The following is a 27,720-nucleotide window of genomic DNA, read 5'->3' on the forward strand; positions in this document are numbered from 1 at the left end:
CAGATATTTAGCATGCCAAATATCTCACAGGCATCGGCGACTCATCTGCGATTCTCTCAGATCGCGTCTTTGAAAGTTCATACTGTGTGATTGTCACTCACGTGCACGAGCAGCGATTTGCCTGTGATTTCAGGCATTTGTCGGCGATTTCTCAAAACCTGTCGGCGAGCCAAAATCGGGGCTAAAATCACGCAGTCTGAACTAGGCATTACACTTTATTTTGATGGTTCATTTAATGAATTAAGTTACATTGCATACATGCCAACTAATTCTCATTAAATTATAAGTAGACTGTTAAGTTGGGGTTAGGGTTAGCCTAGGTTGACATGTACATGCAAAGTTTCTTATAGTCAGTTAATATCTGTTGAAGGAGCAGTAACACAAAATAAAGTGTTACCGAATGTTTTTTTCTGACTTAAAAATTTTAACTTATCTTTTGACTTTTTCTGACCTCTTAATGTGAATTTTTTTCTGACTTTTAAAAATGTTCACTTTTTCAAAAACTTTTGGCTATTTCCTGACTTCTAAAATATTTTTTTTTCCTGACTTCTAAAAATGTGAACTTTATTTCTGACTTCTAAAAATGTGAACTTTATTTCTGACTTCTAAAATGTGAACTTTATTTCTGACTTCTAAAATGTGAACTTTATTTCTGACTTCTAAAATGTGAACTTTATTTCTGACTTCTAAAATGTGAACTTTATTTCTGACTTCTAAAAATGTGAACTTTATTTCTGACTTCTAAAAATGGGAACTTTATTTCTGACTTCTAAAATGTGAACTTTATTTCTGACTTCTAAAAATGTGAACTTTATTTCTGACTTCTAAAAATGTGAACTTTATTTCTGACTTCTAAAAATGTAACTTTTTTCACCAGATTCAATTACTTTTAAAGCACCATTTATTTTTAAATCAAGAACCTTTGTAATTCACATCCGAGCATATGTAGCACCATAAAAGTCCTCACTGCACTTAATTCACATGCAAATAATTTTTTAACCGTTTTAAAAAGTAATTTTGAAAGAACTTTAATAAAATTTGTTGAATTCAATACTGGTTATATTCATCTGCAGTTACAGAAACATTAAGATGTGCATTTTATGTCATTTTTACATTCTGCTTTTGACAATTGAGTCCAGTTCTTGAATAAATCATAAATAAATTTAATTTCAAATTTAATTCAAGCACTGTCAAGGACCTCTATTTTTAAGTACGTCCCAGGCCTTAAATCCATATGTCTGAAATTTAAGTACTTTTAAGTACTTTCAAGAAGCCTGGCAACCTTGTAAAAATGTGAACTTTTTCTGACTTCTAAAAATTTGAACTTTTTTCTGACTTTTTTCTGATCAAATTAAAATCATATCGACAAGATAGAGTATCTATTGTTTCAACTACAAATGCTCTTTTAATAACTTGAGTTTTTACCTTATTTTAAAAATACAAAGTGAAAGATAACTCACAACAGGTTTTTGTTAAATACAGTAGAATATTCTCTTTGTAAATGCGCCAAATAAAAACAATTATTTTAATACTATATAATACATTAAAATCTCCCAGAGAGTTTAAGATAACCTATAATGATGTGTTTACATGAATAAAGTGTTGAAACCCTACAGGTCTTACCAGGTGTGAGCCCGAGGGAGTTTGTCAGGAGTTCCCCACTGCTCAATAGTAAACAACTGCGGCCCATTGGAACCTGCAATAGACCACATGACTTGTCAAGAACCAATTAGAAAAGGGGCAAACTTGTTCTATAGGTCTCAAATGGGAACACCAAGATGCTACAAACAGACCGTCTTCATGATATTGCCAAGGGAAATGACTCTAGTTGCAGTACTAATAGTGATGTTTTCTGAATGATCATTTTAGTTTTCCACAATATACTAGAACATATTTATGCATGTTATAAATGATATATACTTATTAGTCATGTTTTTTGTATACATAGAGCTTTTTTCTGTTATTATATTATAAATTAACAATTTGAGAGAGAGAGAGAGAGAGAGATTTGAATTATTGCCATATCAGCTTCTCTGCCTATTTCATGGCAAAACCAGATCAAATTTACAACCTTTTATCAAATAATAATACAAAATGATTGCAATAAAAAGACATCAACAGCAATAAATAATACATTAGGTAAAATACACAAATAATAAGAACAATAATATAAAAGATAAAAATGTAAAACAGTTTAAGGTTTGCTTTTGATAAAAAAGTTGTGCAATTTTAAAAGGAATCACTGTTAAAATATTTCATTTAAAGTCTTTCCAGATAAAAACTGTTGTCTGATAACATTAAAAATAGGGCACTCCACAAAGTATATGTTTAACAATTTGCTTTCTGTCGCAATATTGACATTTCGGGGGTTTTAAATGAACAATATAGCACAGGTGTGACCCTGGACCATAAATGAAGATATTTTGTTCATTTCCTATTGTAAATATACTGAAACTTAATTTTTAGTTAGTAATATGCTTTGCTATCAACTTCATTTAGACAATTTTAAAGGGGATTTTCTCTTTTATTTTAAGCCTCAGATTCCGGATTTTCAAGCAGATGTATCTTAACAAACCATACATCATTAATGAATTGAGATTTTGACAATATCTGAAAACATTTTTGATGTTTGAAAATAACTGGAATATATGACATATTAGCCAGGGCATATCTACTATACATATATGTGGCAGTGTATGTAGAGTTTTACCGTAGAGTTCAGCAAAGCCGTTCATTGGCACTCTGGATGTTCCAGTGACAAACTGTAGAAGCCTGATGCGCTTTTCTGCATCCATTAACAACACAGCCTAATGGAGACCATAAGAGAAATACAGTTATACCACTAACTAGCAGTCAATGAGCTTAAAATTATTACATAGACAAAACAGTGTTGGAACTTTTGAAGAAATACATACAGTAGATTCACGTTTAAATAACCATCAATAAAAAAAATCATTGACATAAAGCTTTCTACTTAATGTACTCAAAACAGCCACAATACACATGCACTGCATTTAGATAAACATTCTCGAGTGTCAATATAAAAACCTTCATATTCTATTGTAAAATGTATTTATTACTTCTATAGCACTTTTACCATGTAGATTGCAGCTTAACATATATATTACTTGACAAATGTCTTGTCGCCTACCCAAGTTTTTGGAACAAAAAACAATAACTTGACTTGTAGTTGATCATTTGGTATTAGAAGTGGCTTCTATTAAAGACATAGGCCTCTAGTATTAGTGTTAATATTGTGTATGACTCCCATGAGCTTGGACGGCTGCATCCATACATCTCTGCAATGACTCAAATCACTTATTAATAAAGTCATCTGGAATGACAAAAGTGTTCTTGCAGGACTCCCAGAGTTCATAAAGATTCTTTGGAATCATCTTCAATGCCTCCATCTTACCCCAGACATGCTCAGTAATGTTCATGTCTGGTGACTGGGCTGGCCAATCCTGGAGCATCTTAACCTTTTTTCTTTCAGGAACTTTGATGTGGAGGCTGAAATATGAGGAGCAGCGCTATCCTGCTGAAGAATTTGCCCTCTCCTGTGGTTTGTAATGTAATGGCAGCACAAATGTCTTGATACCTCAGGCTGTTAATGTTGCCATCCACTCTGCAGATATCTCACATGCCCCAACACTGAATGTAATCCCAAACCATGAATTTTCCTTCACCAAACTTTCACCAAACTGTGAGAATCTTAGGTCCATGCAGGCTCCAATAGGTCTTCTGCAGTATTTGTGATTCATCAGAAAAATCGACCTTCTGCTACTTTTCCAAGGGATCAACTAGAAGGTATTTGTTGCTCTTACAACTGGGATTAACTTTTGTTAGGTAGTGTATATGGAGAAAAGTGTCAAATCCTAAATATTTCAAATTGTGGAACATTCTAGCAATTCAGGAGCGCAAACAAGTAGTGTGAACTAAAATTCAGGAAAAAAAAAAAAAAAAAAACGCTGAATCATTTTTGCTACTTTTATGCCCTATTTTTAATTAGAGAGGACTTGAATTCATGAAGATAAGATTGGAAAAAGTTAGATTTTGTTGGAATTTTGGATCAACACCTATCTTATGTTAAGAAAAGATCTACATTGAGTGTGATTTAAAGATCCTGTTTTATGTTTTGCATATATAAATGTGCATATATATATATATATATATATATATATATATATATATATATATATATATATATGTGGAAAGAGCAGCTCAGGCTTCAGACGCTGATAAGGAGTTGCTAATGCCTCTTTCATCACAGCAAACACTGGATGAGCCTCACATCAAACAGACTTTGATCAGTGCACTGGGCTGGAGGTCACACACACGCACGCACGCATGCATAAGTTGGAATACATTTGATTGAGATCACGTCTCACGAGTTGAGTTTTTCAATACGATACACTGTTTTTTTATGATTTATTTAGTTCATCTAGACTTTATGAAGCACTTTGGCTGTTTATGAACAACTGGTGGTTGTTTATAAATGTATTATGTAATATAGAAAAATTGAAATGTAACATTTTTAAACCTAATGGATTATGTTCCAATGCCTCAAATTAAAAGTAGAGAATTTGGCTATATACAAATCTTAAGGAAAAAAAACATTTTTTGTAATCCTCAATGCATTTCAGTTTGTGATGCATAAAATAAATCATAAAAATCAGAAAATGAAGGAACAAAACTAAAATTTGCGAGTTTACTAAAAATGAAAATTCTGTTATATTTTCCTCACCATTGCCTTTTAACCATTCAGTTTCTTTCTACTGTCAAACACAACCAAAGATATTCTGAAGAAAGCTGGAAACCTGTAACCATTGACTGATAATATATTTAGTCCTTCTATGTAAGTAAATGGTTACCAGTTTCCAAAAATATCTTCTTTTGGGTCTTTCAGAAGAAATTCAAACAGGTTTATAACGATTTATAGGGTGTCAACAGTGACATTATTTATTTTGGGGTGAACTGTCTCTTTATAAATGCGTAATACCATACTAATACAGAATGATTGCGTCTAAACTTATGATGCATACAAAACACACAGATTTTTAACGCTTGTACTTGCCTTCCAGAACCACTGGATGACGGGGTGATTTGGACAGTAGCCGTTCTTATAGACAGTGTGTTGCCTCCAGTCATTGACATCCACATCTCCCAGACCACACATCAACAGCTGGAGAAACAGACAATATTACACACATTAATATTAACTTTACACTCATCATCCTCTAGATCACCCTATATTCCCTACATCCATGCTGAATGTACAGTGCTCAGCATAAATGAGTACACCCCATTTTGAAAATTAATATTTGTATCCATTTTTTGGGAATATGGGTAATATATTTTGGTGCATTTAAACAAAACAGATTTATTAAACAGATATATTTATTAAAATATAATTTTAGTCACCGAACATTCATGCAAAATATTACAAAACAAAATTACAACCCACATTCCGACAAAGGTTTATATATATTTTTAGTTTCTTTTGGTTTTTGCTATTTTTTAAAATGTTATTTAATATTTTTCCCTCACATACAAATTTGAGCTACTTTTTTAACCCTTAACGTAGGTTATTTTGTTAGATTAGCTCCAGATTTGGTATTAGACTGAATAATATATATGCACAAATATAATATTGTAAATCATCTTATAGATAATATTATTTTAAATGAGAGATTTGTGGGGGGTGTACTTATAAAAGCTGAGCACTGTATATTATAATTATTTTTTTAGAAATTTTAATAATCGGTCAATAACTTAAAAGTAAATATTATATTGTCATGCATTAGGAAAGTAATGAACAGAAACTAAATAGTCTTTATGAATTTGTGTTTCTATACCTAAATTTGAGCTAGCACATTCACCCCATTCGCAGAAGTTGTAACATTCAACTATTGATGGCAAGCAAATCTAATAATAATATGAATAATAATAATAATGTGCTGTACAAATGTTATGCCCTTCTTGTGAATTTGGTTTTAAAACTACTACATAACTAAAGAGCTTACACATGCTGGCAGTCTGACCATTAAAAAAATGAAAATAAAGCCCAAAACACAAAGCCCCAATAAAAAAAAAAAAAAAAAAAAATCATTAAAAAACACAGACACACATAAACAACAGAAAAAACCTCCTGAAAAAACTAAACAAAACAGCCCACCCAAAAAAACAACTCCATAAAAACAAAATGCAAAAACAAAAAACAAAACATCTTTCCCATAAAAAACAACTACTCCCTAAAAAGTAAAAACACAAACAAATCACACAAAAATACACCCCCACCCCACCACAAAATAACCCCCAAAACAGCTAAACCAAATACAAAAAACAAACAAAAAAATCCCAAAAAAACAAACACGCAAACAAAAAGGCAGCCCTTCCCCCAATAACCAAACAAACACACGTGTCAAACACTTAAAATGTTGTATATAAATCAGGTATTCCAAAAACAGTTTCACTCTGCTGAAATCATGCAGCAAATACACTGCATTATAAATAATACAGCAGACTCTCTACTGGCTGTCAGACTGAGCCCACAGTATATGGTTTTATCTTTTATCTATTTATTATCTGCTGCAACGATGAAATTAAGTGTGATGTTCACTCCCTGTGCAAACACCAGCTCAGAGAGAAATGCATGAGTGAAGAAATGATTCATTCAACAAAACAGAGACACTTTGATAAGTGTGTTAGCTATAAAGGATTATTTTTTAAAAATAAAAACAGCAGAGTATAATGTGGGAAGCCAATACCTCCAGTTCGTTTTCATCAAAAATCTTTATTAAGTCGATGGGAATGAGTTCAGTGAAGCCCTGTTGAGCAGATATAAGACATGATCATTATATCACACTGGAATGCTGTTATTACTGTTAATCAAACTTCTGCCTCCACCTAGTGGCAACAGCTAGAACTACAGGAAACTGTTTAACTGATCACGTACTTCCAAAAAGGCGTTCATCTGTTTCTGGACCCTGTTCACAAACCTCCACTGAATCACCAGACTGTACAGAGTCACAAAAGGATATTGTTAATAAAACATAATGTATACCATTTGTAGGGTTTTGCATATGGAGCAAGAGAAACAAACACTCACTCGATGTATTCCTTCTTGTTGTCGTTGGTTACAACCATGTCTGATCCGCTTGGCTTCAAATCTACCTGATATGTCTATTAATATAAAAATGCATGGTCAAAATAAATGCATGTACTCAATAGCAGATTCTGAAATATTTAAAATGGCTTAAAACTAATAAAAAGAAACACAGTAATGGTTAAAAGTGATGTTTGAAGAGGAATTTTGCACAGTATGTTTATATGACACATACATTTGATTAAATCATTATATATACATATTTATTTTTGTTCTAAATGTAAAAAAATTATGAATATAAAATAAATAAACTAATATATTAAATATAAAGCTAAACTTGGTTAAATTAACAGACAATAAGCAAGCAAATAAAGGCAATCTACAGTTAGATTACAGTGCAGTTCATAAAATATGGGACTGGGCAATATTTAAAAAAAAACATACACAAAGTACAAATTGATCACAGTATAATCTCGACTGATCTGGGATAGACTTCAGTAACCTACAGTATTTAATACCAGATAAAAAAAAGTATTGCAGGCCCTTCAGGACAAACTATATTTATTCTCAGAGCCATTTCAGTAAAAAAAAAACAGGCATTCTTTGTTAATAGGCAAAGCAAAATTTGTAATTTTGTGTCACATTTTCACAGGTTCTGCTTTTGAGCACAGAAAGAACTCCGATAATTTCATTATATTTACATGGGTGTGTTGGTATGGCTATCAGTTTGTTTTGTATGTGTATACTGAGTATGTGTGTAAAAGCTACATTTTATTCGAGGTAATTATTTAAAATAATACTTTTATTGTTTCAAAACGTTAAGAAAAAAATGTGATGCATATATAATGCATTAGTAACCAAATACCAACCAAAGAACACCCACCCTATCCCGACAGAGCCATACAAAAACAAACACATGCAAAAATAAATAAATAATAACAGTAATAAAATAATATTTTTGTGTAAAATACATTAAGACAGTTCTGCACATAAACATTCCAAAGAAAATGAAAAATATATTAAAATAAGGTAATTATATTTAGACTGTTAAAAAATGATAATGTGTCATGCAACACTAATAATCTACCTTCGGTATGTGGAATATAATGCAGCTTTAAGTAAATAAATGGTGATTTAAAGGGTTAAATAAAAGATGAGCCAATTTTGGTTGTAAATATAGTTCTGTGAAAGTGCAAACAAATTAAATATGCTACCAATTAAATATGCTTAATTAAAACAATGCTGGGTGTCAATCCCAAACAATCCTTGAGGGTTTTTTGAGACAACTTAATTGTTTAATGTTCAATTCATTTAAATTTGTAAAAACTAATAAGTTAACTTAAGGCATCACGGTGGCGCAGTGGGTAGCACATTAGCCTCTCAGCAAGAAGGTCGCTTGTTCGAGCCTTTGCTGGGTCAGTTGGCATTTCCGTGTGGAGTTTGCATGTTCTACCCGTGTTAGTTTCCTCCAGGTGCTCCGGTTTCTCCCACAGTCCAAAGACATGTGCGATAGGTGAATTGGGTAAGCTAAATTGTCCGTAGAGTATGAAAGTGTATGGGTGTTTCTCAGTGATGGGATGCAGCTGGAAGGGCATCCGCTGCGTAAAACATATGCTCGATAAGCTAGCGGTTCATTCCGATGTGGCAACCCCAGATTAACAAAGGGACTAAGCCAAAAAGAAAATGAATGAATGAAACAATGCTGACACATTTTGGCCTCTGTTAACCTACTGTATGTTTTACTGTCTTTTTACTTGTTAGCAAGAAAAAAAACTGTTTTATATTTTTGTTTTGGTGTTTGTCCTGTCCATCCAATATTCCCACTGAGAAATCAGAGCACAATCAAATATTTTATTGGTAGCATATGGTAATAATGTTTTCTTGCAATATTACAAATTATCCAAATGAATTGGGAGAACATATAAATGTTTCACACTCCTTAAGCACAACTGCGATACATATGAATGTAGTACTCTTAGGTAGTCCACACATCACATTTGGCCAATACTGTCTATTTAACAACATTAGATTAATATTACCTGTCCAAAGTTGTCCTCATCAATACAAAACCGTAAGTCTAATTCTGTGGGATCGTTTTCCAGAATCCACTTCAGGGAGTTGTAGTATTCGCTGTCCTACATGGTGAACACAAATCAGAAAATAACAAGCATTAATTCATCCTAATAGACACATTTAAACATTTCATAAAAGTTTTTTTTTCATTGCGTTAATAGTGTTAAGTCTCTCTTGAAGAAATAATTTGTAAATAGACTCATTTTACAACTTCCCCAAAGTTAAACAGTCAATACTTCTAATTTTGAATCCATTAAGTCTATCGTCGGGTATGGCAGGAGCAATTTTAGCTTAGCTTAGCATAGATCAGGGGTCACCAATCCTGGTCCTGGAGGGCCGGTGTCCCTGCAGGGTTTAGCTCCATCTTGCCTCAACAAACCTGCTTGGATGTTTCAAGTATACCTAGTAAGACCTTGATTAGCCTGTTCAGGTGTGTTTGATTAGGGGTTGGAGCTAAAATGTGCAGGGCACCGGCCCTTCAGGAACAAGTTTGGTGACCTCTGGCATAGATCATTAAATTGGATTAGACCATTAGCATTTCATTCATGATCTCAAATTTTACTATTTGAAGCTTGACTATTCTGTAGCAATGATTCAGCACTTTTACGGTCCAAACATCAGCACCGTTACCTAGCTATTTTCAGTCACTATGTAAAGTCATTGTGCCAGCTGCAGCCATGGTTAGTTATTTGATTGTTACAGCAGAATGAGAGTATAGTTCCTATCCATATTGACCAAAAGAATAGCAGCTTTACCATCGGTCTTAGTACATGATGTAACTACAGAAGAGTCAAGCTTTAAATAGAAAGATTTTATTTTTGAAATTGTCAAGTAAGATGTTAACAGTCTAATCAGATTCAATGATCTATGCTAAGCTAAGCTAAAAGTGTTTTCGTCTGATCTAGAGATCGACTAAAACATGTTGATAAAAATGGTAAAACTCAACTGTTAGACTTTATGTGACTTGCAAAATTTAAACCTTTGACATTGCTTTACCAATAAGTGTTCCTAAATTAGTGTGTGTGTGTGTGTGTGTGTGTGTGTTAACGCACCACTGACTCCATGTCATTCAGTGTGATCTGTTTGCCCAGCATCATCTTATAAAACGGTCGAATGAAGAAACCTGAACAGCAAACACACACAAAACATAAACATTACAACTCAAAAAATGTAAAACAGAAGCTAATAACAGAATACTACTCAAAAATAGACAACAGATATAAATGAAAACATACCGTCCAAGAGTTTGCCATGATAAACAGCCATGCCGGCCACTCGACCAATGAACTTGAAGTATGAGAGGTGATCCTCATTACACAGGCCAGAGTTGGGATTGATCTGAAGGGTGTAGTTATCTCTGCGCACAGACAGAAGAGAGACGGTAAATGAATGAATGATGATGATGCTGCTGCTGCTGCTGGCGCTGCTCTGGCCAATAATGAGTGTCAGCGGGGGAGATTTAACAAGATAACAGAGCAGATCTCAAACACTGTCAGTGCTCTCACGCTTGCAGAACAACACTGAGGAAAAATTAAAAGCACACCGGGGAAAATGACAGGCAGAGGAAGGTGGATGAAGAGGATGGCAGACAAAGGGAAAGATATAGAGACGGACGGACTAACAGACAGATAGAAATTAGACCAAACCCACAGCCACAAGACAGACAGACTGATAAATGGAAGAATGAGACAGACACAGATTTAAATAAAAAATAGAATGAATGAACAAACAACAGAACAAACATACGATAGAACAAATGAGAATGATCGGCAGAACAAAAAACTGATAGAACAAATACTTGATGGATGGACGGATAGATAAATAGATGACAAATAAATGAAAGAATGACAGATTTGTAGAACGCTAAACGCATAAAATGAGGCAGACTGAGAAAACTAATGAGTGAATAACAGAAAAAAAGAATAGAACAAACAAAAGAATGAATGACAGAACAAACAAACATTCCACAGAACAAAAAAACATAAGATGGGTGGACGGATAAAAGGGTACAAAAATAAATGGATAGATGAAGAGATGAATGAAAGAGTACAAAATAAACTCATGGATGAAGACATGAATAAAGGTGCAGAAAAATGGACGGACGGACGGACAGACAGACATAGATAGATAGTAAAGCCTCTGGAATGAAAGCTTAAAGGTGCAGTTAAAGGTAAGACCTTGTGGTTGAACTTGGTTTTGCACTCATAATTCAATACTTCATCACCCGAACCCTTCTTCAAGGAAACCACGCAAACACAGGTTGCCAGATTAAAGACAGTAACATGACCAAGTGTGCCTGACTAGCGAGCTTACACTACATGCAACAGCACACAACGACAAGCGAGTGAGGTGAAAAATAGAATCTTTACCATGTTCAAGAAATGATTTATATATTTTGCGGCTGAACAGCAGCATAAACTACTATGACAATGATCACCTCGGGTATTAATTATATGCTTTTTTTAGTGCCAAATAGTCCCAATGTGACTGGGTATTTTTTATGCAAAATGTTCCTTTTAACATTTATTTCCATACTGAAAACAGAAGCAGATAGTTCACTTCAGATCTTAAAAGTAAAATAAACATATTTGAAATTTAATGCGACAGTGTAAACCAACAAATATTCCTTCAGCATGCATGTACTTCTAATGATTAAAGAGATTTAATATGAATTAATAAGATTTTTAAAAATACTATTTGGTTGGAGTGCAGTGAATGCACTATTCTGTGCTTCTGAATGGCAGTATTTAAATGTTTCTGTCATGTTGCATCTGGTGCAGACAGTCAAACTGGTATCTTGTTACATTGCGGGTTGTTAGGACATGGTGTTACAATTGATACTACTCATCTAATGTTTACATTTTAAATATTTATATTACTTGCTAATTAAAAACAACATAATGTGGAACTCTGAATCTGCGTCTCATTTCGGATGCTGTTAGTGTCCTGCAGAAGTCGCATTCATCTACATTGAAGCAGCGTTCAAGACTGAAATTAAATACGGAGGTTTTCCACCAAGGCAACCCGGGTGCTGAAATATAATTTGGTAAACTTACAGTGGGCTGAATATAGAGACCAAAACAAAGACAGACTTTCCTGCACGTAACACACATTTTTAAAGTAGAATACCTGACTTCAGCATCGTTTTGAAAAGTGAAGGCATGTTCACTTAGCATGTTTCTTAAATTTCTCCAAACATATTTTATGGTATTTCTATGATTTAGATGAGTCACAAACTTACAAACAGCACCTTTACGGTATACTAGTGGAGGCGGATAGTCATTTGCTAAATAAGTTGAAACTGGACAACACAAACATGCAGACACTTACGTGGCCGAGTACTCGAACAGCCCATAATAAGGGTTGAACATCTCCTTAGAGAGCAGGAAGAACCATTCTCGGGCCACACCGCCATAATCCAGACCCTTCTCTGACTCAAACTCAATCCACAGACGGGCCTTCAGGCTGTCAGGTCTCTTGAGGGACATGATTCGTCTGTAGGACTCCTCAAAGATGTTATTCCTGTGCAGCTTCATCTCAAAGCGGTTGGGGATATCTGCCTGCAGGCGGGACACAAAGAGAACATCATCAAATATTCAAAATGACTAAATAATAACCTGAAGCTCTCTAACGGCTTAAAGTGAATGTCTGAATCAATCACAGCGCAGTAAACGGCTGCATTTCTGTGGTGTGAAGAACAACTTAACACCCCACTGAAAAAAACAAAAATGCTCTTCACTCCTCGACAAGGATCTGACGCAGAATAAATTAGTGTGCCCAGGAATACAGCATGTGACAGAAAGAGCTCACTGTGTCACCGTTTCTTACCGGTTTCTTTAACTTCTTCCTGAAGTAGTCGTATTTCTGCTTGAATTCTCTTGAATACGGCACCGCCTAGCGGAAGACAAAAAGATAATCAATACTTTAAACATATCAGTGGATCAGCAAAATAAACAAAAATCACACTGGAGTTTTGAAAAGATCACAATGAAAGTAATCTTTAATAGGTTTATACTTTGTACATTTTCTGGGTTTCAGGACAGAGCCACACACCACCGCTAGATGGCACCACTTCTTGTTTCCACAGATTGTAATTGTTTCTGTAATTTAGTAGACTCTCAAATCCAATGCGATAAAAAAACTATTTCTTTAGCGAAAAAGGGCCCTTTCAATCTGAAAGTGCCCCTCATTCACCCCATTTACCCCCGCAACTTTGAGATTATGCACCAACTGTGCCCCCCCGCTGCCATTTTAAGTCGCTATCACTCTGCCCACTTCAAATTACAGGAGTCACTCTATTAAGCTTGGATAATACAGAAATCTTTATTTATATAGAAAAATCACATCCCTGATCAAAACAATAACAAAACCAACTAAAAATGAGGTGATTTGTCATTTAATTTGTCTTAAAAAAATGTAATTAAAAAACATGGCATTACTTTTACAACCGTAATTCAGAATTTTTTTTTTTTAAATAATGCAAAAACTACAAATTTACATTATTATTATTATTATAAAATACACATTTCATAAACTAATTTTAAATTAAGTGGTTTTATTTTTTTCTCAACTAAATTAATTAGCAAGCAAAACTTAGCTATTTATTTTTTATATATGTTTGTCCAAATAAAAAAACATTTCAAATAAAAATCATCTCTACAACTTTTGCAACTGTAATTCAGAAAAAAATGATTTAAAAATAATGCAAAAACTACAAATTTACTATATTTTTATAATACAATACACATTTCACAAGCTCATGTTAATTTAAGTTAATTTAATTGTTCTTTTAATTTAATTTATGATTTTAAAAAAATATTAAATTACTTCTGTAACTGTAATTCAGGAAAAATGGTTTTAAAAAATAAAACGTTGGGTTAAAATGGTTTTTAACAAATGATGCAAAAACTACAAATGTACTATATTATTATATTAAAATACACATTTCACAAGCTAATTTTAATTCAAGTAGTTTTTTTCTCAGCTTAATTTAATAGCAAGCAAAAATCTATCCATTTATTTTTGTCGACATATTTTTCACATATACAGAAAGAGACAGATTGTGACTGCAAAATAAGAGAAAAACACTTACGGGTCCAGTTATGGCAGGACTCTGGAGACGAGGGTCTTCCCACTGTGTTTTTTTGTTGTCTGAGAAGGAGAAGAGGAACTTTATTAGCTCATATACATATACAGATGAAGTCAAAATGATTAGCCCTCCTGTGAATTGTTTTTTTCTTTTTCAATTACTTCCCAAATTATGTTTAACCAAGCAAGGAATTCATCACATTATTTTTTATTTATCTATCTCTTATTTGTTTTATTTTCAGTTAGAATAAAGCTGGTTTTAATGTTTTAATAACCATTTAAGATCAATATTATAAGCCCCTTAAGCTATATATGTATTTTTCAGATTGTCTACTGAACAAACTAATTACCCTAACTGGCCTATTTAATCTAGTTACGCCTTTAAATGTCACTTTGAACAGAAAAACAGTATCTTAAAAATATCTAGTCAAATATTTTTTTACTGTCATCATGGCAAGGATAAAAAAAATCAGTTATTAAAGCTATTATGTTTAGAAATGTGTTGATAACATATTCCATCTGTTAAACAGAAAGTGGGGAGAAACATAAACAGGGGGGCTAATAATTCAGGAGGGCTAATACTTCTGACTGCAACTGCATACTGTATAAAGTATGTGCTTATTTTAAAGCAATCTGAACAAAAGTACAGAGTGATGCTTCAACGGAAAGCTCTGTGTACGCTATTGAATCTGACAAGCACTAGAGGTCAATTGTGACTGTGTGGCGCTGACAAACAGAACAGGTGTGTATTGATCGCAGCAGCAGATTCAGCAGTGTGTGAACACACCTGTGACAGAGACGAACACTGAGGGCAGAAGTAAAACGATCTAACAACTCTTGTTACCTTAAACATCTAAATACCTATTGATCACACTGAACAGCATACAGTTACAGTACAGACACTAAATAGGAACTTGAGAGCTCATATGTATGCAAATTACTTTAATGTTTGCATACAACATAAGCCAGGAAGATTTAATAGAATATTTAAGAGCTAATATGTATTACAGGAGGCGATACAGTGGCTCAATGGTTAGCACTATCGCCTCACAGCAAGAAGGTCTCTGATTCGAGTCACGGCTGGGTTAGTTGGCATTTCTGTGTGGAATTTGCATGTTCTCCCCACATTCGCGTGGGTTTCCTCCGGGTGCTCCGGTTTCCCACATAGTCCAAAGACATGCAATACAGGTGAATTGCGTAAGCTAAATCGTCCGTCGAGTATGTGTGTGAATGAGTGTGTATGGATGTTTCCTAGAGATGGGTTGCAGCTAGAAGGGCATCCGCTGCGTAAAACATATGCTGGAAAAGTTTGTGGTTTATTCCGCTGTGGTGACCCCAGATTAATAAATGGACTAACCCGAAAAGAAAATGAATGAATGAAAAATCAGGAAAATTGAGCTATTAACTCAGAAACAAATGCATTTTGCTTTTCCTTTCAAAATATGTCCATCCTTACTGTGATCGATGTAAAAGGTTCTTCCATCAGCATGCACTCGTTCCTCCCACCCAGGCTGTGGAGATTAAAAGAGAAAGAGAGACATTAACACCAGTCCACCGGACCTGACACACCACTGCAACATCAACACAACTGTCAACGGATAAAATGACGGGAGGAAGGAACAGAGAGATATGAAGAGTCCTCGGTTCAGTGTGGGAGAGCTTCCACAACAGGGATCCACTGACATGCAGAAAAGATCTTGTCAATTCACTCTCGCTCTGACAAACACAAACTCGCTCTGCTTCGGAGCCCTGCAAACCCACGTCAATACCAACATCACAGGCAGCTGCCAGGCCTGACATGAATCACAGCCAGGGATACACATCAACTCATAACCCACGACACCAAGGGAAGCTGTTTTACCACCCACACACGGGATCCGGAGAGGGGACAAGACCTTCGTTCATGACTTAGACTTCGTTCATGACAGAGACTGTGAGCCAGCACTGAAGACACCATGGCTCTCGTGCTGAATGGGCATCAGCCAAAATTGGCATCGAATGAAGCACAAGGGTGGAGAATGCAGAGGAAATGATGAGCCACACAAACGTGCAGAGAGAAACATAAAGAGGGGAAGATGGAGGAGGAATAAACCAATTAAAAAAGTAAAATGGACAAATACAGGTCAATAAGAGGGTTCTGGATGTTAAAATACCATATTAAAATACCAAAAGTTCAGGTTACCCAGCTAGAAATCTTGCATAGACATCTGATTGACATCTAAAAGGGATGTCTCATAGACATCTAAAAGAAGGTCTCATAGACATCTAAAAAAGACATCTGATTGACATCTAAAAGGGACGTCTCATAGGCATCTAAAAAGAAAGTCTCATAGACATCTAAAAGGGACATTTCATTGACATCTAAAAGGAAGTCTCATAGACATCTAAAAAGGAGGTCTCATAGGCATCTAAAAAGAAAGTCTCATAGGCATCTAAAAAGAAAGTCTCATAGACATCTAAAAAGGAGGTCTCATAGGCATCTAAAGGGAAGTCTCATAGACATCTAAAAGTGACGTCTTATAGACATCTAAAAGGGACGTCTTATAGACATCTAAAAGGGACGTCTTATAGACATCTAAAAGGGACGTCTTATAGACATCTAAAAAGGACGTCTTATAGACATTTAAAAAAACGTCTTAATATACATATAAAAAACATTGAAAAAGTCTAAAAGTTGTCTCACAGACATCTAAACATAAGATAAAACAAGGCTAAATTTGGGCTGTCAGTTAAAATCTAAGACATCTAAAAATAGCGCAAAAAGAGACTAATGGGTGATTTAGACAGACTTCACATGTGAAGTTATTCATTTCTGTATATTTGATGACTAGTCTATTCTTGGACTATTTTTATATGTCTATTAGATTTTCATTGAAAGCTCAGTGTCTATGTTTACAGAAAAAACATGCTTGCTGTGTATGCTTAGGAACTTGAGCAATGACAGTAAAATCTGTCAAGAATTCTTGGATTATATTTCATCTGGTGGGTCATAACCAAATACCATTTCATTGCAAATTTCTCAGCAATATACTCAATGTTAAAAAAATGATTCTAATACAATTTAACTCATGCCATTTATATTAGTAGCATTTATATATATATATATATATATATATATATATATATATATATATATATATATATATATATATATATATATATATATATATATCCAACAAACTTTTGAGTTTGCCATATTTTCTTCACTGAGTTTCATTAAATATTTATGTCAAATGTTCCATAATTGATCATTTGTGCAGTTTTGTTTAATATGAAATCCCCTATTTTATAATTCTTATTACTATTTAAATTCAGCAAATCAGCTGAGAAATAACAAAAAAATAAAATGCAAGCATTGCTTCAGTGGGTTGGTTAACAGCTTAAAACCTTTACTAAAGAATTTGCAGAGATCCCTCTGGAGAAAATAAAGCGGAAATCATGTCTGGAGCCAAGTCCACCAGAAAAGTGGGCAGTTGAACTCAATGATGAAAGGGGTAACAAGAACAGAGCAAAAAAGAAAAGCAGAACAACAGACTGCCAAAGATGACTATAAAGAGTAAAAGCGTGAGTAAAACAGAAGGAAACAGAGAGACAGTCATTCATGCCAGCCATGAGGATGATGAAGGTGGAGAGGGTCAGGCTGGTGGGCAGGCAGGTGAACACGCAGGCAGAGAGAGGACCGACCTCCTCTGGAAGATTCTGCCACATACAGCATCAGTGCAGAGCGCACCACGTCCCCCACGCCACCGAAAGACCAGAGAGAAATCACACACACACACACACCAGCAGCTCGTGAGACAGAACTAGACGCATTCACTTATTTGAGATTTAAATAAAGAAATGTGTAAATGTTTATATATATATATATATTAAAATTAAATAAAAATATGTTTGTTTATAATTGTTTAATCATTTAAATGAAGCAAGAATAAATAGAAATGTTTGCATTTTTTAGGTGGGTATCACTGACATAAAATATTAGAGTATAACTAATTCTAAATCTTACATACAGCAAAATAAATATACTAATTATAATAAAATTACATAAATTAAACAAACATGTCTATTTCATTTAGCAACACCAACAACATTTATTGTATTTTTTGTTAAATTCCATTTAAGCTAAACAGAAAATACACAACAAATATAAAAATGTAAAAAGCAGCAGTCCTGAAGTGAAAACCCCATATCCTTAGATACTGGATAAGAATTTGATCAATGTTTTAAACACGACTTTGCATATATTAATGTACTTTAATTTTATTTGTGTGCCATGTTATTTTAATGTAGCATGACAATATGCACAAATATAGAGCCTGTTTGCTGGTTAGTTGCTGGCACACATTTCCTTTTGAAAATCTGAGAAGAGAAGGTGTGATTATCAAACACCGGCATCGACTGCAAGAGTCTCCTAGGTGAAAAAAATTAAATATTGCTTCACAATCTCATCACGCAAGATGCACGTTGCATCAACTCTTGCTTACAGAAAGATGAGTCAAGAAACAAACTTATTTCAGACACACCTAAAAATAATAATAATAAATAAAGTGCTCACTAGCCAACTTTTTAAATAATTAAATCAACATTTGGACAGTTTTATCTTTGAATGTTTAGCAGTGTTATTTTAGTGCCACTATTAAAACAAATAGTTCAATTTCAAATATCCCTATATAAGTGCAATAATTAGCTTGACAATCAGATCATTTGATATTAGAAGTGACTTATACTGTATAAAAGACAAAGGCCTCTAGATTACGCTTATTTTACCAAAATAAAATATGATCATCTAAAATGGCAAAGAAAGCATTCTTGCAAGACTCTCAGAGTTCATCAAGATTCTTTGGACTCATCTTCAATGCCTCCTACTTCATCTTACACAAGACATTCTGAATAATGTTCATGTCTGGTGACTATCCTGGAACATCTTGACCATTTTTGCTTTCAGGAACTTTGATGTGGAGCTGAAGTATGAGAAGGAATGTAATCCTGCAGAAGAATTGTCCCTCTCCTGTGGTTTGTATTGTAATGGGCAGCACAAATGTCTTAATACATCAGGCTCTTGATGTTGCCATTCACTCTGTAGACCTCTTGTACGCCCTCATACTGAATGTAACCCCAAACCATGACTTTTCCTTCACCAAACTTGACTGATTTCTCTGAGAATCTTGGGTCTATGCAGGTTCCAATAGGTCTTCTGCAGTGTTTCTTCCACTTTTCCAAATGATCGACTAGAAGTCAAGTTATTATTTGTTGCTCTTACAACTATGATCGACAAGACTTTTGTCAGGTAGTGTATGTTAAGTAATGATTTTAAAAGAATAATTTTTGTTTTAAAGATAATAATTCTGATTAGAGACTAATAACTTTAAGCAAATTATACACAATATATATATTTTTTTGCTTTTTGTTTTTTGTAAGTCATATATTATGCAGGATCATAATACATTATAACATTACTTTTGATTTTAATGTGTAAAAATATATTTTACAAACATCAATAGCCTCACCAATGTGAGATTTCAGTATCATTAAAATATATATTTACTCGTAAAACATATTGATATTAATTTATAAAAATAAACTATATTACAAATGTACTTTTAAATTTCATTAAAAATATCTTGCCACTACATTAATTTAATTTATTTTTTAATCAATAAAATCATAAAAACTATCCAAAAATTATAATAAAATAAACATAAAAACATAAGTTTGTAAAACATGAAAATAATAATGTATTTTAAAAATAAAGATAAATTACAAATAAATATGTTGTTTTATTTATGTTTTGCATGCCTGATTCAAATTTTGCTCGTCACTGTTATTGTGAATGTTATGTTGGAGTTTCTCAATGTTACCAGCCAACTGGCAAAGTATACACTTTCCAAAGTGGATTTTTGGCTCGTATCCACTGCTTATCAGAGCAAATCTTAGTGTAATTCTCGATTACACAGCATTATTGGTAAACAGATGAGTTAATCGACTATCAGATTATTGCAGCATTGTTCTGTGCATCAATGATACATCACTATCAGCTTGAAGACGCTGTATTATCAACAAAGACATCCTTGAAACCAACAAATGTTGTGTCATTAGTCACGGCTGTTTTCCACTCCAATTGTCAGACTTAATCCTGTTTTTTTTTTTTTGCTTTGCAGATTGAATTAGTTTGGTGATCCTCGTGTGATATGACTGCGGCTTTCATGATCGTGCCACAAACAAGGACACATGTCAGGCGAGGCTGTTGAAAGCGCTGGGGATTGTGGGTAATATTGCTCTTTTCATACTCACAGGAAGTGGGCCGAGGTCGCCCGGGTCTAGAGACGCTTTTGTCCTCATGTGAACGGGATACTTCAAGCGGGGATCCTCCTGAAAAGACAGAGGAAGAAAGAGATACACACTCAGGTTCTTTTCCCAGAAGTTTTTTTTCCCTCATTTAGCTGTAAATTGCATCTAATGTCCACTGCCAAAATGCAGTTCAGACAAAAAGGAATTATTGATGGAATAATTGTGCTTCTTTCATGTTTCTGTGAGGAGATTATGCAACAATTAATTTGGCTTGACAAAACTACAACCACCAAACACACATCAAGCCTTCAAACTAATCTGAAGTTCTAGTTCAATCTTTTATTCAACCTACAGTTTACTAAAATAAACATACAAAATAAGTGTTGAAGTGTATTTGACTTGCATTAAGGGGTGAACACTTTCAAACATTACATTTTACACAGCATTCAACCTAAACCAACCTTCATCTACCTAGTTTTCTAAAAAAGGGCTATTGGATGCTAACAACATGCTAAGATCATTACGTTATTTTTTAGAAGCATGCTTATTCACAACACATACTGGTCACATGCTACTACATGTTACATATTAGCATTGTGATAATTCATGTTAAAAACATGTTAGCATATGATAACTTTTCCTAACAATATCCTCCTGAGAACCAATTTTTTTTTTCTGTGATTTCCAACATCCTTTGATTAAAAAAAATCTACAATTTAGAGTTTTTACTTTTTGTTTTTATTTTTAATTTTACACCATGTCCAATGCAGTGGACCACAGGACCATTTTAGTTCGAAACGGCCGCCAACAAAACTGTACAGGATATGGCTGTAAAGGGATAATAATCCAATATTAATGTAACAACAACAAAACAAAAGCCATTTTTTCCTTTTGTATTAAGATTCCTGAAACAGTTTAGTCTGAAAGAGAGCCTCAAAAAAAGAAGAAAAAAGAAAAAACTGATGTTAATCCAAAACAAATTTAACATAAAAGTGATTTAAAACTGATCGTCATTCTCTAATTGTCTCTAATTCTCTAATTGTCAGACTGTAAATCAGAGTCTCCCTCAACTATCTTATAAAGAATCCTCTCTGCTTCAGTTCTGTCTCCTACAACATGCAGTCATTAATAACATTAAGATGGTCCATGTGTTCACTATTGTGGACATTTAAAAAATGATATTTTGAAACATAAACAATTTAGCAGCTTTGAAAGCTAAATATATTGTTCCTGACACTTTAATAAACAAACATATATGTAATAATAATAGTAAAAAAAAACATTTAAAAAGCTAAATTTTACATGCCTCTCTCCTTCCCATTAAATGTGCTTTTTTGTATGTCAGCCATTTTGGATGTAGTGTAAGAAGTGGTTAATAGCATGCCAGCCAATCAAATGACATATCACTAGAAAGCCCAGGATGTCCTCTGAACAGTACAACAGCATGTGTACTGTCAAGCTAACATCAAAGTTGTCAACATGTATACCCATCAGTTAGGAAACATTAAACTAGTTTTATCTTTTATTCAACTTACAGTTTTCTTTAAAAAATGACTTGGAAAAATTATCACTGACTTTTGTTAAGGAGTCAAAAATAATGCATGTTGAAAACATACTAGCATTGTGCTCATTCATGTTAAAAACTTGTTAGAAATATGATAACTTTTCCTAAAAATACACGTATCATGCTTTAAACATGTTAGCAACATGCTAATTGATTCTAGAAACATAACATTTAAATTTTAATTTGGAAACATTCTTATTCATACTAGAAACATAGGCTACTGGCCACATGTAAATTCATGTTAGAAAGATTTACACTTTTAGCAATGTGCTAATTCATATTAAACATGTTAGCAAAATGATAACTTTTCCTAACATTTTTAACAAATTCATTTTTAAACATGCTAGTAACATACAAATGTTAAATTTAGCTAACAGCATGCTAATTCATGTTAAAAACATGTTAGCAACATGATAATTGAGACTAAGATAATGCTAACATACCAGAAACATGCTAACAGCATGCCCATTCTTGCGTCTGTCAAGCTAACTTCAAAGTTGTCAACATGTTCACTCATCAGTTAGTAAAGGCTGATTTAATCAAGGTGTCATTTGTAAAATCGAATTGTACTATTTTCAATCAAGCAAAGAAGTGAAAAACATAATCTTGCTGAATTAAAGAAGCTCTAAGGAGAACGCAACAGATATGAGAAATGGACAAAGGTGCGTCTGTGCTGTAGAAATGAGGCCATTGGAGGGAAGCTGCAATACCTCTGTTAGACAGCAGGTGGTGCACTGACTCTGAGTGTTTCTCACACACACAAGCACAAGCACACACAGCAGTCAGGGCCTCCCTCCAGTTACGGACCACTGAAGTGTGCAATTGTGAGCAAGACCGTGTCTGTGTGTGAATCTGTGAAAGACTGGGCTTCTCAAATACCGTGCATGAATCTTAATGCAGGTAAATTGAAATCAACAGGACAAATGCTGTCGTGGCCAAGTAGCTGATGCAAAGTAAAATAAAATAAAATGATAAAAAATATACTATAATATAATAAAAATAATACAATATAATATGATATATAATATATAAAAATAAAATATATAAAATAATTAGAAATACCATAATAAAAAATAATATAACATTTACTATGATCTAAAATAATATATGTTATATATGTTTATATATATATATATATATATATATATATATATATATATATATATATATATATATATATATATATATAAAATAAAATAATTAATATAATAAAAAATAATATAGTATAAAATATAGAATAGAATATGAATTAATTTAATATAATATAAAATAATAAAAATACATTTAATATAATCTATTTATATAATATAACATAAAACAATATAATATGAATTAATTTAATATAATATAATATGAGTTTGTTCTTTTAGTTCGAATAATATAGTACAATACAATTAAACACTGCAGCAGCAGGTTGATGCTGTCTGACTGTTTTGAGAAAAAAGCAGAGCAGTCAAACTACAGGTCACACTGTGGATGGTATTTGTATCATAGTAAACAAATGCTTAATGGGATATAAATAGATGATAGCAGAGTTCACAGCTGCGCATAAACCATAGTTATGTCAGCAAATGAAACACCGTAGCTCAGTTCCAAAACATAAAGAGCTGCTTTGCTCCAGCCACACAAAATATAGAGCACTTTCGAGACTTCTTCTGAACACAAATAATGTTTAATATATACATCTTAGAAATCAATCTGAGAGATGCCAGTCCAACAACTAAAGGTTTCTTCACCCAAGCATTGATTCATCAAAATGTTCATAAAGAGACCAAAAATGTAAATTCTTTGCATGAACAGAAGCTGTTTCTTATTTTATGTGTTAGACTCCATGACCAAATTTCTATAAAGAAAATTCAAAGTAAAACACGATTATCCTACACAATTATTGTTTTGATATCTTTATGAACATTTTGTAACATCAGTTTATGGTTTGCCTTTAATAACATTAAAGTAACATATTATAGAGATGGTTTACCCCAAAAAATGAACTTTTTTCCCCCATTCTTACCTTACAAACAAGTTTATTTATTCGTTTGGAGTACAAAAGAACTTTACTTTATAATTTCTTTTAAAGAAACACTGATAGTCATTGTCTTCCATTGTATTTTTTTCCTATGGAAGTCAGTGGCTGCTGGTATACAACATTCTTTAAAATGTCTTCTTTTGTGGAGGATCAGTAAAAGAAAAAAAAGGCCAAATGTTCTTTTTTGGGTAAACAATCCCTTTCAGTAGAATTCCACATGTAGTTTAAAGCATAAGCTGAGATAGATTTTTTATTCATAAAGGTGCCATGAAGTGCTTTAAAATGTGCATTTTTATTTAGTGTTTCACAGTCTCAAATAAAACAAACAAAGAGAGGGTGGGATATAGAGTAGCTCCTCCCCTTTATAAAAAAAAAACAGCCAATAGCGTATTGTTTTATCACAGCTCTGCCAGTGAATGGTTCAGCTCAAACGCATCAAATGAAAAGCAAATGAGAAGCTTCTTGAAGGGGGCGGGGCATGTCAGATACTAGAGAGCATTTGATTGGTCAAGATTTGATGAGAAACTTAAGTATGAGGTGACGTGAAACAAATCGTTAATCAAATTACACGGAAGTGACACTGCAAGCCTTACAAATTTATATCAGTTTTATATTTTCTAAATGAGAATTTTGCCACTGTTTTAAATGACACTAGCTAATAGACATCATGGAAGACTAAAATACTGAAACTAACATTTAAAAAACTTTATTTTAACTTTACTGGATCTTTAAGTTCTGCAAACATATGGAACCGTACCTTTAAAACAGGTGTATATATTACATGACATCATTCGTGTGCATCAGTAGAGCAGTGTTTCTTACCCATGTGGTGGTTCTGCTGTTGTGGTCGATGAAGAACGGCCGTCCGTTGGGTGCGATCCTCATTTCCCATCCCGGTGGCAGGAAGCTCTGGTTGGCTTTATGCTGGGTTTTAGGTGAGCTGTAGGGCGAAGGCTGTGGAGACTGAGGGTTGGAGAATGTGTCCTTTACGGCTCGCCGTATAGGGACGTTATTGGCTCCCTGCAACCAGAAACGAGGGTCAACGTTAATAATTCCTGTTTATTAGACTCCATTATTGACTTACACTATTATTATGACTTTTTGTGTCATTAATTGTGACCCTGAACCACAAAACCAGTCATAAGTGTCCATTTTTTTTTATTTATGGACACTATATCAGGGGTGACCAAACTCGGTCCTAGAGGGCCGGTATCCTGGAGAGTTTAGCGCCAACCTTAATCAACCACACCTGAAGAAGCTAATCAAGCTCTTCATATGTATACTAGAAACATTTTGTCAGGTGTGTTGAAGTTGGAGCTAAACTCTGTAGGTCACTGGCCCTCTAGGACCGAGTTTGGGCACCCCTGCTCTAATAGTTCATTACAATAGGACAGTGGTCACCAAACTTGTTCCTGGAGGGCCGGTGTCTTGCAGATTTTACCTCCAACCCTAAGCAAACACACCTGAACAAGCTAATCAAGCTCTTACTTGGTATGCTTAAAACATCCAGGCAGGTGTGTTGAGGCAAGTTGGAACTAAACCCTGCAGGGACAATTATTTGAAAATAAGGAATCAAAGCATTGAAAAAAATGTAAATACTGTGAAAATTGCCTTTAAAATATCTAAATGAAGTACTTCGTAATGCACACTACTAATAAAGTTTGTATGTATTTGGACCTTCATGGAGCAGGATCTGTACCTATTGATTTCTACAAAAGTAAGAAGAAATACAAAATTAAGCCTTAAAAGGTGAAATTACAATATAAAATGTAAAAATAAAATTAAGACTAAGCAAGCAAAAACTCTGAGATAGTCAAAATTAAGATTAGACTTTCTCATAATAATGACTTATTTTTCTAGTAATAATTTTTCTTAATAAAAATTCGCCTTTCGCATAATTTTGACCTGCTAGTTCATAATTTTGACTTTATGTTGTGATTTCCACTTTACAAATGATGATTTTGACTTAGAAAATCATCAGTACAATATAAACAAAGTTATAATTTTGACTTGGTGCGTCTTAATGTCAATGTTTTACAAAGTAGTTTCTGTTTTCTAAGTCATAATTTGACTTCATGGCATGATTTCTCTCTTTTCATTTTTGTGCAGTATTAATACTTTTACTCTACTACTTTCCTTCAAACTGCAGTGACTACTTTATAATTGCACATAGAAGATAAATCGCATTATAATGAATGACTGATTTATAATTGCAGTAAACTGTTTGGAAGCATTAAAAGTGTCCAAGATGTCCAAATTCTTTACACACATTGACTTAGAGCAGGGGGTCCAAACCCGGTCCTGGAGGGCCGGTGTCCTTGAGAGTTTAGCTCCAACCCTAATCAAACACACCTGAACCGGCTATTAAAGCTCTTACTAGATATACTAGAAACCTCCTGGCAGGTGTGTTGAAGCGAGTTGGAGATAAACTCTCCAGAACAACGGCCCTCCAGAACCGAGTTTGGACACTCCTGACAAAGAGACTGTTTAGATGCATTTCACTGATAAGAAGGTGAAGGATGACGTTGTACCTTAACCATGTGGGGACGTTGTGTTTTGCTTGGAAATGAAAATTGGTTTGATGTCAGAGCTCAACATCAGGCCGACATCAATGTCCAACATCCAACTTAAAATCGACCAAATATCAACGTCTAATAATGTTACAGCTTGACGTTGTGTGGACGTTAACACTATGACGTCTATCAGACATTAGATTTTGGTTGCCATACCTGACAAATAAATGTCAGTTTTTGACATCAATATGATTTAATATGTTGGCTCGACGTTGGATTTTGGTCACTTTCCAACACAACCTAAAATCAACCAAATATCAACGTTCAAGATCAAGACCAAGATCAAAATAACGTTGTCCTTAGACGCTGGCTAGAATTTTGGTCATCCAACATCATGACCTAAATCTAACCTAATATTAACATCTTATGACGTTGTGTGCTGGGCAATAACTAAATGCACTACAGAATGTTACGTTTAAACACATCCACTAATTAAATGTAAGTGCATCAGGTTTTTACAGCGTAATACTCACTACTCTTGAGTACTTTTGAAAGGTCTACTTTTTTATTCTTACTTTGAGTAATATTTACAGCAAATTCTTTTACTCTACTTGCACTACATTTTTAAGCAAGTAATTTTACTTTTACTTAAGTATGATTTTTCAGTGCTCTTTCCACCACTGGACATAGATAACCTAGTTAAGCCTTTAAATGTCACTTTAAGCTGTATAGAAGTGTCTTGAAAAATATCTAGTCCAATATTATGTGCTGTCATCAGAGCAAAGATAAAATAAATCAGTTATTAGAAATAAGTTATTAAAACTATTATTATTATGTTTAGAAATGTGTTAAAAAATAATCTCTTCGTTAAACAGAAATTGGGGAAAAAATATCAATGGCATTTTTTGGCTATTGTCCAAAATATACTTGTGCCACATACAGTAAGACTTGTTACTTATAATTCTGTGTAAAACAGTCTCTTACGAATTGGAAATGTCAAATAAAGTAAAAGATTTGGAAGGAGCAGAGAGTTGTAATGAGACGCCACGCTGTTATTTAATCC

The 27,720-nt window shown here is 33.7% G+C and overlaps 1 protein-coding gene and 1 long non-coding RNA gene across 49 annotated transcripts in view; one reads left to right on the top strand and one right to left on the bottom strand.

The window, feature by feature from the left end:
• The window catches only part of LOC141379988 (uncharacterized), a 33,587-nt gene extending 12,098 nt beyond the window's left edge, over positions 1-21,489 (top strand). The window contains exon 3 of the long non-coding RNA XR_012397174.1: positions 20,425-21,489. This is a non-coding gene — a long non-coding RNA (uncharacterized lncRNA). The remainder of the gene's footprint in view (positions 1-20,424) is intronic.
• Positions 1-27,720, bottom strand: part of nedd4l (NEDD4 like E3 ubiquitin protein ligase) — a 166,227-nt gene that overhangs the window by 4,021 nt on the left and 134,486 nt on the right. For all 48 annotated transcript variants that reach the window (XM_073935866.1, XM_073935865.1, XM_073935858.1 and 45 more), the window contains 15 exons: positions 24,967-25,164; positions 20,558-20,635; positions 15,723-15,777; positions 14,271-14,329; positions 13,007-13,072; positions 12,509-12,738; positions 10,414-10,535; positions 10,231-10,301; positions 9,145-9,240; positions 7,109-7,182; positions 6,956-7,016; positions 6,768-6,827; positions 5,075-5,182; positions 2,711-2,807; positions 1,624-1,696 (listed from right to left, as the gene is read on the bottom strand). In XM_073935866.1, the coding sequence (XP_073791967.1) occupies positions 1,624-1,696; positions 2,711-2,807; positions 5,075-5,182; positions 6,768-6,827; positions 6,956-7,016; positions 7,109-7,182; positions 9,145-9,240; positions 10,231-10,301; positions 10,414-10,535; positions 12,509-12,738; positions 13,007-13,072; positions 14,271-14,329; positions 15,723-15,777; positions 20,558-20,635; positions 24,967-25,164 (1,448 nt within the window). The remainder of the gene's footprint in view (positions 1-1,623; positions 1,697-2,710; positions 2,808-5,074; positions 5,183-6,767; positions 6,828-6,955; positions 7,017-7,108; positions 7,183-9,144; positions 9,241-10,230; positions 10,302-10,413; positions 10,536-12,508; positions 12,739-13,006; positions 13,073-14,270; positions 14,330-15,722; positions 15,778-20,557; positions 20,636-24,966; positions 25,165-27,720) is intronic.

Source organism: Danio rerio, chromosome 21, assembly GCF_049306965.1.
Source record: "Danio rerio strain Tuebingen ecotype United States chromosome 21, GRCz12tu, whole genome shotgun sequence".
Taxonomy (NCBI): Eukaryota; Metazoa; Chordata; class Actinopteri; order Cypriniformes; family Danionidae; genus Danio; species Danio rerio.